At 27.2% G+C, this 12,422-nt stretch overlaps 5 protein-coding genes across 5 annotated transcripts; 3 read left to right on the top strand and 2 right to left on the bottom strand.

Moving 5' to 3' along the window:
- Nucleotides 1-1,777: 1,777 nt before the first annotated feature.
- On the top strand, nt 1,778-3,061 carry MKS88_003336 (uncharacterized protein; the record flags this gene model as incomplete). Its single annotated transcript, XM_067216419.1, has 3 exons — nt 1,778-1,960; nt 2,313-2,427; nt 2,967-3,061. The coding sequence occupies 3 exons, from the start codon at nt 1,778-1,780 to the stop codon at nt 3,059-3,061; spliced, it is 393 nt and encodes a 130-aa protein (XP_067073067.1).
- A 131-nt stretch (nt 3,062-3,192) lies between these two features.
- Nucleotides 3,193-3,703, bottom strand: MKS88_003335 (uncharacterized protein; the record flags this gene model as incomplete). The annotated part of the gene is made up of 2 exons (XM_067216418.1): nt 3,193-3,451; nt 3,654-3,703. The coding sequence occupies 2 exons, from the start codon at nt 3,701-3,703 to the stop codon at nt 3,193-3,195; spliced, it is 309 nt and encodes a 102-aa protein (XP_067073066.1).
- Nucleotides 3,704-4,388: 685 nt separating this feature from the next.
- Nucleotides 4,389-4,688, bottom strand: MKS88_003334 (meiotic recombination protein SPO11-2; the record flags this gene model as incomplete). The annotated part of the gene is made up of 1 exon (XM_067216416.1): nt 4,389-4,688. One exon carries the CDS (start codon nt 4,686-4,688, stop codon nt 4,389-4,391), a length of 300 nt encoding a protein of 99 aa, XP_067073065.1.
- A 369-nt stretch (nt 4,689-5,057) lies between these two features.
- MKS88_003333 (meiotic recombination protein SPO11-2) lies at nt 5,058-6,816 on the top strand (the record flags this gene model as incomplete). Its single annotated transcript, XM_067216415.1, has 5 exons — nt 5,058-5,231; nt 5,423-5,516; nt 5,710-5,834; nt 5,985-6,077; nt 6,448-6,816. The coding sequence occupies 5 exons, from the start codon at nt 5,058-5,060 to the stop codon at nt 6,814-6,816; spliced, it is 855 nt and encodes a 284-aa protein (XP_067073064.1).
- Nucleotides 6,817-8,898: 2,082 nt separating this feature from the next.
- Nucleotides 8,899-9,803, top strand: MKS88_003332 (DNA-directed RNA polymerase II subunit RPB7; the record flags this gene model as incomplete). Its single annotated transcript, XM_067216414.1, has 2 exons — nt 8,899-9,147; nt 9,519-9,803. 2 exons carry the CDS (start codon nt 8,899-8,901, stop codon nt 9,801-9,803), a joined length of 534 nt encoding a protein of 177 aa, XP_067073063.1.
- Between the last annotated feature and the right edge of the window lie 2,619 nt (nt 9,804-12,422).

Below are 12,422 nucleotides of genomic sequence, written 5' to 3'. Positions count from 1 at the left end.
ATATTTTAATGTGTAATTCTACACGTAGAACAGTTACGGTGTGATAATCAGTAAGTATGAAAAGAAATGTTGTAGTTGATAAATTACGCTCTTTTCACCATTATTTAATTATTTTTTTTCCGTCAAACTGTCCCAACATGGTAAAGCTTGCACCTTCATTTGTTCGTTTATTTATTATATGTTCTTTTATTTATTATATGTTCTTTTATTTATTATATGTTCTTTTATTTATTATATGTTCTCTTATTTATTTATTTTTTTCCAACGTGCAATGTATTACCATTTTCCATGGCATAATAGTTGATATATATATATAAATAGGTACATATATGCATACCTATAAATGCACTAGCCTATGGACCGATAATGTCGAATTTTGAAAAAATCCATTGAAGGGAAAATTATTTAAAAGATTTTTTCTCTCATTGTGAAAGTTTGCAAAAATATTAATAATGTACACATTTACACCTATTAATATTTGCACTGAGGATAATTTACGTTTACATTGCAATTAAAAACATATTGTTTATGTATCCCATATACATTTTGAATGTTTTAACTCGACGAGTAATTATTCAACTTTAAATGTTTTTCCTTTGGTTAATGCTTAATTGTTAAGTGTGCCTTTTTTTGAAAGTACCTGCTTACACTTATGCATATCTTTTTTTATTATACTTTTATTTCTCTTTATTTTATTTCTCTTAATTTTATTTCTCTTAATTTTATTTCTCTTAGTTTTATTTCTCTTTATTTTATTTTATTTCACTTTATTTTATTTCACTTTATTTTATTTCACTTTATTTTATTTTATTTCACTTTATTTTACTTTAACTTATCATATTTTACTTTATTTTATTTCACTTTATTTTACTTTAACTTATCATATTTTACTTTATTGTATTTCACTTTATTTTATTTTAACTTATCATATTTTACTGTATTTTATATTGCTTCATTTTATTTTACGTCATTTTATACCACTTCATTTTATTTTATTTTTTTCTCCTAAAATACACACTCCTCGTAGATATAAAATTATTTCGTGCGTTGAAGGGATTATGTTTTCCATTGTATTAACACGTACAAATTTTTTTTTTTTTTTTGATTTAAAATATCTTTAAAAAGGAAGCATATGGGATAAATTGATTTTTATTGCAATTTTATTTTTTAGTAGGCCTTGCGTTTTCTTTTTTTTTGCCTTTATATATACATATATATTCGCATATTAGCAGTAAATTCGCATATATACCCACATATACACGCACATACCCACATATACACGCACATACCCACATATACACGCACATACCCACATATACACGCACATACCCACATATACACGCACATACCCACATATACACGCACATACCCACATATACACGCACATATCCACATATACACCCATATACCAATATATAAACATACAAACTTTTATGCATTACATAAATTGTTTAAGAATATATACATTTATAGCTAACAGAAAAAAGGGTAATATTAATTATTTCCCTTTTTGATATTTAAAAGTAAATTTCCTTTTTTTTTTTTTTTTTTTCCCAATTTGAACTACAATAGCATTTATGATAAAGAGCTAATTCTCTATTTTCCATATTACACTTCACCCATTATTATACACATTTTTATTTTTAGATAATTTATAGTATTAATATCTATTTTGCCCATCACAATATATAGTTAGTAAATTTGTATATATAATATGTACATACGTGTAAACATTTTTTAGCCCTGTTTTAGTTTTTATATTTTTTATTACAAGCTAATGATTAATAGAAAAAGCGAAGTTACGAGTTTCACACCAAGAGCAATTACCAATAGACCCATAAGTAGTAATAGGAGAAGGGGTAGAAATGAAATAACGGATGAACAGAAAAATGAAATTAAAGAAGCTTTTGATTTATTCGATACAGAGAAAACTGGGAAAATCGATTATCATGAACTGAAGGTATGAAGCTTTATTTTTATATGCATTTTTGTTAATGGTGTTTTCTGACTTGCTAAGTACACTTGAGAATAGTTTGAAAAGGGGATAATTTATGTATTTATTTATTTTATATTAATAATTTATTTATTTTATATTAATAATTTATTTATTATTTATTTATTTTACCCATTTTGTTTACCTCCGTTTTTTTATTTTATTTTATTTATTTTTTTTTTTTTATTTTGCTATATGGTAACTGTTTTTACTTCTTCATTTGTTATAGTTTGAGCGAAAAATGTAACAGTATGTAAATATTTCTTTACGATAATTTTTTGATTTTTACTTGTTATGTCTTTTCATTACTTTACTTTAGGTAGCTATACGAGCTCTTGGATTTGATATAAAAAAAGCAGATGTTATAGAGTTAATGAGAGAATATGACAAAACCAATTCTGGATACATAGACTACAATGATTTTTTGGACATTAGTAAAACAAACAAATGAACAATAATGCATAATAGGATATTGATTAAATGAGCTTATATATGTTTATATATAAAAACCAGATAATAAATACAATTTACTCGATCTTTAAAACTAAACAAAATTAGAGAACTATAAATTTATTTCTCTTCGTTTTTGTCGCTATTTGCATATCATGTAAAACTGGGCATTTAAATTCGTGTATATGGCAGTTTTGCATTTTTACATGTACAAGCAATGTATTTTTTTTTTCCTTTTTCCATTTTTATTTTTTCATTTTTTATTTCTCATTTTTTCTTTTTTCATATTTTATTTCTCATTTTTTATTTTTTCATTTTTTATTTCTCATTTTTTCTTTTTTCATATTTTATTTCTCATTTTTTATTTTTTCATTTTTTATTTCTCATTTTTTCTTTTTTCATATTTTATTTCTCATTTTTTATTTTTTCATTTTTTATTTCTCATTTTTTCTTTTTTCATATTTTATTTCTCATTTTTTATTTTTTCATTTTTTATTTCTCATTTTTTTTTTTTTTTTCGTAGTGACGCAGAAAATTAGTGATAGGGATCCAACAGAAGAAATAATAAAAGCTTTCAAACTATTTGATGATGACGATACGGGTAATATTATTTATTAAGAATGAGTAGGTGCATAGTTGTTTCGTGTGTTTATGGCGTGGTGGGTGTATATGTGTGTGGGCTTTTTTTTTTTTTTTTTTTTTTTTTTTGCATAAGGACAAGTTTTTTTGTTCTATGGTACAACATATGATCATTTTGTGAAAGCAGCTAATATGATTTCCTTTTTGTCGTTGTAGTTGTAGTTATCGTTGCTACTGCTACTGCTGCTGCTACTGCTACTGCTACTGCTACTGCTACTGCTACTGCTGCTACTGCTACTGCTGCTACTGCTACTGCTACTGCTACTGCTGCTACTGCTGCTGCTGTTATTGTTGTTTATTTTTCCCTTTTCATAAATAATTTTTGCAGGGAAAATTTCATTAAAAAACTTGAGAAGAGTATCCAGAGAACTGGTGAGACATGACAAAGGAAAGAAAAATGCAGAGAAAAGAATAAAAAAAAAAAAAGAAAGAAAAGAAAAAAAACAAAAGAAAAAAGATATTGTAAAAGAATGCACACAAATTATGTATTTCAATTTTGTTATCCTCTTCATTTAAACATACACACCCATACGCACATATATATGTGTGAATATATGTATAGGGGGAAAACCTATCCGATGATGAATTACAAGCCATGATTGACGAGTTTGACAAAGACATGGATGGAGAAATTAGTCAAGAGGAATTCCTAAGCATAATGAAGCAAACAAACCTTTATTAACATAATTATATGTATATTAGTATTGGTATTATACATTTATATATTAGTGTAAACAATATGAAAATTAGTACTCTTGTAACTTTTATTAGTAATAAAAAGCTCTATGTGAAATTTATTTTTTTTTTTTTTTTTTCAATTTTATGCATGACTTGTACATACATTTAGAGTATATTGTGGTAGGTGGTATCGCTTTTTTTTTTATTTTTTTATTTTCATAATTTTTTGCTTATATGTACATATGTATACATATATTAATTCTTTTTTGTGTGTGTATATGTATATATATATATATGCATACATAGGTAGATATATGTATATATACATATATACATGGGTAGTTATATATATGTATATATACATCGGCAGACACTTGTAGAACAGTTTCCTTTGCATGAATTGTTTTTGTTAAGCATCTTTACCCTTTCTTAAAAAAACAAACAAACAAATGACTTTGTCTTTTCTGCTAAACGATGAATTATAATTCTATAGATAAAAATACCATTTTTGAAGGTTAATATGTTTTCTTTTTTCTTTTTTTTCAATTTTGAAAAAAATATAACTTTTTTATAAAATAATCGTTCTTAATCAACTTTGTTTTTATGCAGCAATTGAGGACTTTGTTCTTCACATAGTTTCATGGTTGTTATGTATTAATGTTGACATTTTTAAAAACAATTCTGAAAAGAAACATTCCATTGCCCTTTTCGATAAGAAACTAGTGAAGTTGTCCAGAAGTATGTTTCTTTTTTTTTTTTTTTTTTCATTCTTTATCTTCCCCGATGTGTGTACATTCGAAGTGTCGTTGATACAGCTGGCACAGTTTACATTACTGGCACAATTTACATTACTGGAACAGTTTACATTTTTTTCGTATATTCTTCGTTCATTCGCAGCACTGTCAGTCGTAGAGCTAATAAATGGCATGATCCTTACGGTTTCACAAAATGAAAAAACATTTGAGCAAAAATACATGCATACAGACTACTTATGATTTTTCTGAAAAATAGGAGTCTCATCTGTTTTGTCTCACATTTCTGTCTCACATTTCTGTCTCACATTTCTGTCTCACCTGTTTTGTTTCTGCTTTTTTGTAATTAAGGAAAAAAGCTGCACGCAAAGGGAAATTTATTACAGACTTTATAATTTATTCAATGAGCAATGTCAAACCAACAGACATATAAAAGTAAAACCAAATAGCTCAATGGCAAACACAATAGTATCAATAGCACCAAATGATAGCATGCATGATAGAACTAATTATAATGGTAGTGACCATAGCAATACTTACAACTAATGATAGTAGTAAGTTCAAACAAAATTCACTTATTAAATGAATCCTTCAAAATTTTTCAGGACGTTTGTCATATTCTGGGATTTCCGAGATCGTCCTTAAACATTTATGCGTCAGAAAAAGGTTTTCCAAAAAATGCTGATAATTTCTATATGCTTATTATACCACCTGCACATGTACATGTTTTATTTTATGTTGTGTTGTCCTCACACCTTTTACTATATATACGCTCGGGAGAAAATGAAATGAGTGTTATTGTTTTTATTACCATGTAGCTATGTATACATCTTTCCTGTTCATATATTTTATTTTCCAGATATTCAATCTTTTAAAAATATCTTTAAATTATTTATATGTACAATTTTAGAAATTGGAGATATTTTTTATTGATTGTACAGGATGTATAGCTGGGTTACTTGTACTAAGGAAAAACAACGAAAGTTTAATCCTATGTCACATGGGTACGGATTGCATATTTTGGACAATAATACCATGCATAATAAATTTGTATATTTATTTGTATAGGACAACAAAAAAAAAAAAAAAAAAAAAAGATGACAACTGATAATAAAGTAGATAATATAGTTTACGATAAAGTTATCTATGCAAAAATATTTTAATCAGATTAAGTGTCTTTTCATTTTTAACTTGCAGAATATGGCTTAATGATCAATGAATATCTTTTAAATGTTGATCATGTAGAGAGCTTGGCTCACTACATACTTGTAGTAGAAAAGTATTCCCTCTATCAGAAACTCTGCGAAAATAAGATATGGAATGTACTATAAAGAACTGTACATTCAGTGCCAAAAATGATTACATACACATATACACAAGCGAGTACCCATACATATATATATATATACATATGCCGGTATACATACATATATACAGCACCACCATTACCCCCCACCCCCTTCACCAAGCAGATCCTTCCCTGCATATTAATAACTGGAAAGGGGTTTCCAGACTACTCCACTAGGAAAATTCTTAGAGAACTCTTGGATCTGTTTCATTTAGAGGTGATCAAATATGACCTATCTTTGTTACCCATGTTACCTTATTCTTGTCCTTATACAAATGTACATACACATGTGTATATACATATATACACATGTACACCCATATATACACATGTACACCCATATATACACATGTACACCCATATATACACATGTACACCCATATATACACATGTGCACCCATATATACACATGTGCACCCATATATACACATGTACACCCATATATACACATGTACACCCATATATATATATATATGTATATATATACATACACATATATTAATATCTCTTTTCCTATGCGCAAGGGTTCATATATGTACAGTTGCTCCTACATACATATGTATATTTTCTTCATCTTGTATCTGCAGTGTGTCTATGTTGGAGATTATGACCCGTATGGTATTCGCATCTTCTTGAGTTATAAAGAGGGATGTAAAACTAATGAAGAGGGCGTGTATTCTTGCAAAAATATTAAGTGGGTTGGTATGTGCTCAGAAGATATGACATTGTTCCCAAAAGAATCTCTTTTAGCATTAACAAAAAAGGAAAAAAATGTTATACGTAATTTATTAAAAGACAATAATTTAAAAAATAGTTCAACCATTATAAATCAAGTTCATGAAATGAATAAAACAAACTGTAAGTTTGAAATGGAAGCTGTCGAATATTTAGGAATGGATTTCTTCATTCGAAAATATTTAATAAGGAAAATACTGAGAAAGGAGTGGTTAATGTGAACAGGTGCCTGTGTTTTTAACTACCCATATAAGGATCCATTTGCAGCTAAACTGTGCACCCATATGCTATTAATTTATGTGGGCATTTCTCACTAATTACCTTGTTGCCTTTTTAGCAGTTTTCAAATAAAAACTACATGTCTACATGTCCAATATATACATTTTTAAGAACATAACTTTCGGAATTTTTTTTTTCTTATCCCAATCAATCTTCTTCGTATTTGTTAAAATACGCGTACGGTGTAGTTTGGACTTATACAAATGCGATCATTTATACTTATTTGCATATTACATTAATTTTGAATTATTATGTAATTTAATTTATATATTCTGTTCATCATTTTAAATAGGTTAAATTTTTTTTTTTTTTTTTTTTTTTTTTTTTTACATATCATCATTTTTTAGCCTTCTATTGTCTTGTATATACCTATAAAAAAATTTCGAAATAAAACAACTCTTAATGATTAGACATTTCCGTGAAAAATAAAAAGTATACATGACTTTCGTCAAAAAGATAATAAAAAAATGTTCCGCAATAGCGATGCTATATGGAGGGGTGCGGAGGCAGTTTACATAAATTCTTCCTCGTTTCCCATCTCTATCTTTTAGCCTTAACCTGTTAAGAACATTTTTAGGGACCTTATCTAAGGAATATTTTTGCACTAGTTTTGAGTTCATAAGAAAAGGTTTATTTTTACAGTACATAAAATATGGTAATATATTTTTTTTTAGTCCATTCGTAAAGTATTTCCTAATATATTTGCAACATTTTCCGGCTGTTATTCCCATCTCTATGAGTAATATATACTAACGTAATTACCAATATGCCAGACCAAACGATGTCATAAATATGTATATGTATATATAAATGCTCATAACTTTTACTTATAATATTTATCTACCTACACATGCGCGCATAATTATGTTGTTCAGAATTATGCTCTTTTTAAATTCGTTAAAAAGGCCCAGAAAAAGGTAAAAATTGTAAATAAAATGTTTGTTACTATTTCCCGATCTTAACTATTTTTCTTTTTTTTTTTTTTTTTTTTTTCAATACTATGTGGTAAACGTAAACGTAAACGTAAACGTTTTACAAGCATGTAAGAACACTAATTAACTGCAGTTAGAAGGAGAAACAACGGTGTAGCATCGATTTTTTTTTTATTTTTTCTTAGCCTTTGAAATGGGAAAAGGCTCACATTAATACATATGCATTTACATATATGTAAATATACCATACGTATATGTGTATATGTATATAAATATACCATACGTATATGTGTATATGTATATAAATATACCATACGTATATGTGTATATGTATATAAATATACCATACGTATATGTGTATATGTATATAAATATACCATACGTATATGTGTATATGTATATAAATATACCATACGTATATGCTATATGTGAATATATATATATATATATATATATATATATATATATATATTCAGTCGAACGAAAGCAAAGGAAAAACTTACGTGCGGTGTTAGCCTTTGTAAGCTTAAAAAAAAAAAAAAAAAAAAAGTTATTACAAAAAAGCTTAAATATGCTAACTAAAATTCCACTTTATGTTTAAATAGGTTGGCTAAGAGCGTTACTATGATATATATATATATATATATATATATATATTGTTCAAAATTATATACATTTTTTTTTTTTTTTTTAACCAAAGAGCGTAAAAGCAATATTAATAGAGTTGGACGAATAAATTCATTCTATAAGTACATCAATACATAAATAGTGTACATTGCTCTATAGTTTCTTACCTTTTTAAAAAGTCCTTATTCATGTTCTTTAATCTTTTCAAAAGAGCGAGATGATAAACTGAGTATTTTATTTTTTTATAAAAAATAAGCTAGCCAAAAAAGAAAAAAAAAAAAAAAAAAGAAAAGGGAGTAAGGAACATTTTTCGCGTATTTAAGAAAAAAAAAAATATATATTAAAGTTACAATTTTCACAGTGACTAGTATAGGCACATGTATATATATATGTATATATATATATATGTATATATGTATATATGTATATATGTATATATGTGAAAGTACAGTGATAGCCTATAAGATGTACTTTGTTATCGAGGAATGGAAAAATGTCATTATAAAACCTAGTCAGTTGGGACCAAGATATCAACAGTTCATAGAAGATATGCTAAGAAACAGTGTTGAAGGACAATGTAATGCAAAATATGGGTATATCATTTGTGTTATTAGAATAATACATAGCGAACCTGGACGTGTTCAGGATGGAACAGGAATGATTGTTGTTAAGGTTAAATATCAAGCTATTGTTTTTAAGCCATTTAAGGATGAAGTAAGTCTAATATATATAAGTTCGTTCAATTGGAAGCCGCGAAGAAAGCGACTAGTGCGTCGCGTGTGCATTATTGTACATATGTGTTTATATATTCATAAGGATTTTTTTTTTTTTTCATATTCATTGTTAGCGTTATGCTTCTTTTTTGTTACATCTTTGTCACACGTTTATTTGGCTATTTCTTTCTCCCTTTTATTTTCGTGCGGTACGATGTCGTTCTCATTAGATTTCCGTTTTCATTTCTTGTATTTACATTTCGTATATTCACATTTCGTATATTTACATTTCGTATATTTACATTTCCTTAATCCTCTTTTATTTTTATTTTATTTTATGTTCATTTATTTTAACCACCCCCCCCTTTTTAGGTGCTCGATGCTGTCGTAACAGACGTTAATAAGTTGGGCTTCTTTGCTCAGGCAGGGCCTTTAAAAATATTTATTTCGAGGACAGCTATTCCGAAATATTTTGAGTACTCAGAAGACACACACTACCCTTGTTTTTCGTCAGGAGACTATAACATAAAACCGCAAACAACAGTACGAATAAAATTGCAAGGTATACGATATGACTTATCCAATATGTTTGCCATTGCTACAATTAATAATGAATATCTTGGCTGCATTGAATCAAATACGTTACAAGTCATGTAATTTGATGAGCATAACACTCTTTTTTTTTTTCTTTTTTAATAAAAAATAGTTCGGAATGATCTATTTTGTTAGGCTATTTCTTTTTTTTTTTTTGGGGATTAGCTTTTCCTTTTGCATAGTTTTATGTATACGCATACAAATACACACGTGAGGAACTTGCGTACGCGTGTTATATACGTATGTGTGTACACGTGTTATATACACATGGGTGTACGCGTGTTATATATGTATGTTGTATACCCGCGTATTTATGATTTGCGTCAAATTAGTGCACACGATAGTACTCCATTTCCATTGCTGTTAACATTACTAGCACTATTGGAGGTCTTTTTTTTTTTTTTTTTTTTTTTTTTAAGTGAAACTTTACTACTAACTGTAAGCACTTTTATTATATTTGAAAAGACAGCGCAGGTTATTCTATTTTTTATAAAAAAAAAAAATTCACCAAGAATGGTTTTCTAACTAGCCAAAAATGTTCTAGCGCGCAAAAAATATGAACAGTGCAGGGAAAAATATGAAAAAAAAAAAAAAAAAGAGAAAAAAAAAGGAACAAAATAACATAGCTACATTTTTGCACACATTCCTTCAAAACATTGTGAATGTCCCTCTTAACTGGGTGAAAGAAGTAGGATTGTTGGGCTTAATCAAATATGAAGTAATATTTGAAGTATATTGGATTGGGAATGTTATAAATGTTTTACCGTTTATTCGTGCAAACTGTTTGAGTTATTTTTCCAAAATGTAACTGTTTGTTTTGGAACAAGAAATTCATTATTTAGGAGAGAGAAAACTGGCACAACGAAAGGATTGCCAAATAAGTCTCCTTTTGTCTTGTTTTATTTCAGACAGCATTTTGTTAGTAATATTTAAACCCCTTTCGACGGTACTTCTTTTCGCATATGAATATGTACACACACACACACACATACATACACATACATAGACATATACATACACATACATAGACATACACATGCAGATACACACACACATACGCATGTACACACACATACGCATATACACACACATACGCATATACATACAGATACATATACAGATATATATACACACTGCTGCCGGTACAAGTTCGTCGACTTTTGTTAATTATTTATTTCGCTAAAAAAGGGCATTACTTTGTTCATAATTTTGTTTAATTTTATTTAAGTGTGTTCCCTATTTTTATGTATACAGATATATGTGTATATTTGTGCATAAATAAATATACACATAACAAAATGAAATAATTTCGTGCGCATTTTTTCACCCTTCTCCCATTTGAATTACAAATTGAAGAAGTATACACATATACATACTTATACACAAATATGTATACATATGCATATACAAATATTATATATATATATGTATCTAAGCAAATGTGTACACACGTTTGTAAATCACCTGAACTTTCTCCAACCCAGTTGTTACAATTTTCCAAGCTGAATAAATACTCGACTTTTTTTTTTTTTTTTATGCGTATTAATAACAAATTTTATTTGCACTTTGCAAAAAAAAAGGAGTCAGTGTGTAACGTATGCATTTAAGTGTGTGTGTACATATGCGTATAAACACAAACATGCGCACACATAAAAGCATACACATGTACATACTTATATAATACTTCCCCTCACCCCCAACTCGTATGCATATACGAAATAGTATCAAATTTACAAATATATATATATATATATATATATATATATATATATGAACAGCACATCATAATGAAAAGTCTTTTACCATGAAAGAGCAAAGATTTAGTATAATAACATGCTGTAACAAATTTGCATGACTGCAAGACGAAACCACTTCTATTATAAAAAAATAATTTAATGGAAAAAATGAAGGAAGAATAGGCAGAGAAAAAGTCTAACAATCATTGGTAAAAGGAAAAAAGGAAATGACAAAAAATGGAAAAAAGGAAATGATAAAAAATGGAAAAAAGGAAATGATAAAAAATGGAAAAAAGGAAATGATAAAAAATGGAAAAAAGGAAATGATAAAAAATGGAAAAAAGGAAAAACAAAAAATTGATTAAAAATGTAAACCCGAATTGAACAAATTTATTCTTTATATATATATATATATATATGCACATACATCCATATGCACATATATATATATATATGTATATATCCATACGTGTGTACGAGTTATACACACATCCTCATCTGTATAAGCATATATACATGTATTATGTGAAGTTATTTCTTTTATTTTTTGAAAAAAAAACAAATCAATATATAAATAAAACGCTATAAAAGACACTCAATGGAACATTTGTCAAAAAAAAAAAAAAAAAATACGTGCACTACTCAACTTTTATTATTTCAATTTTACATTTTTTCTTTCAATTTGTATACCGTAATATATTACTCATTTTTTTTTTTTTTTTTTAAATCTTTATATTTTAGCACCAATTTATTCATATATGAAAGGATAAATGTGAAGAAAAAAAAAAAAAAAAAAAAAAAAAAAATCATCAAAATGTCAACAGAAAATTGACAAATTGTTATTACTATAAAACTGACAAACTATTGTCAAATTGTTATCATAAAATTACCAAACTGTTGAAAAATTAATGTGAAACTAATTCCAAACGAATGCCAAACTAATGAC

Source organism: Plasmodium brasilianum, chromosome 10 (assembly GCF_023973825.1).
Source record: "Plasmodium brasilianum strain Bolivian I chromosome 10, whole genome shotgun sequence".
Lineage (NCBI taxonomy): Eukaryota > Apicomplexa > Aconoidasida > Haemosporida > Plasmodiidae > Plasmodium > Plasmodium brasilianum.
This window is presented reverse-complemented; position numbering and strand designations above follow the sequence as displayed.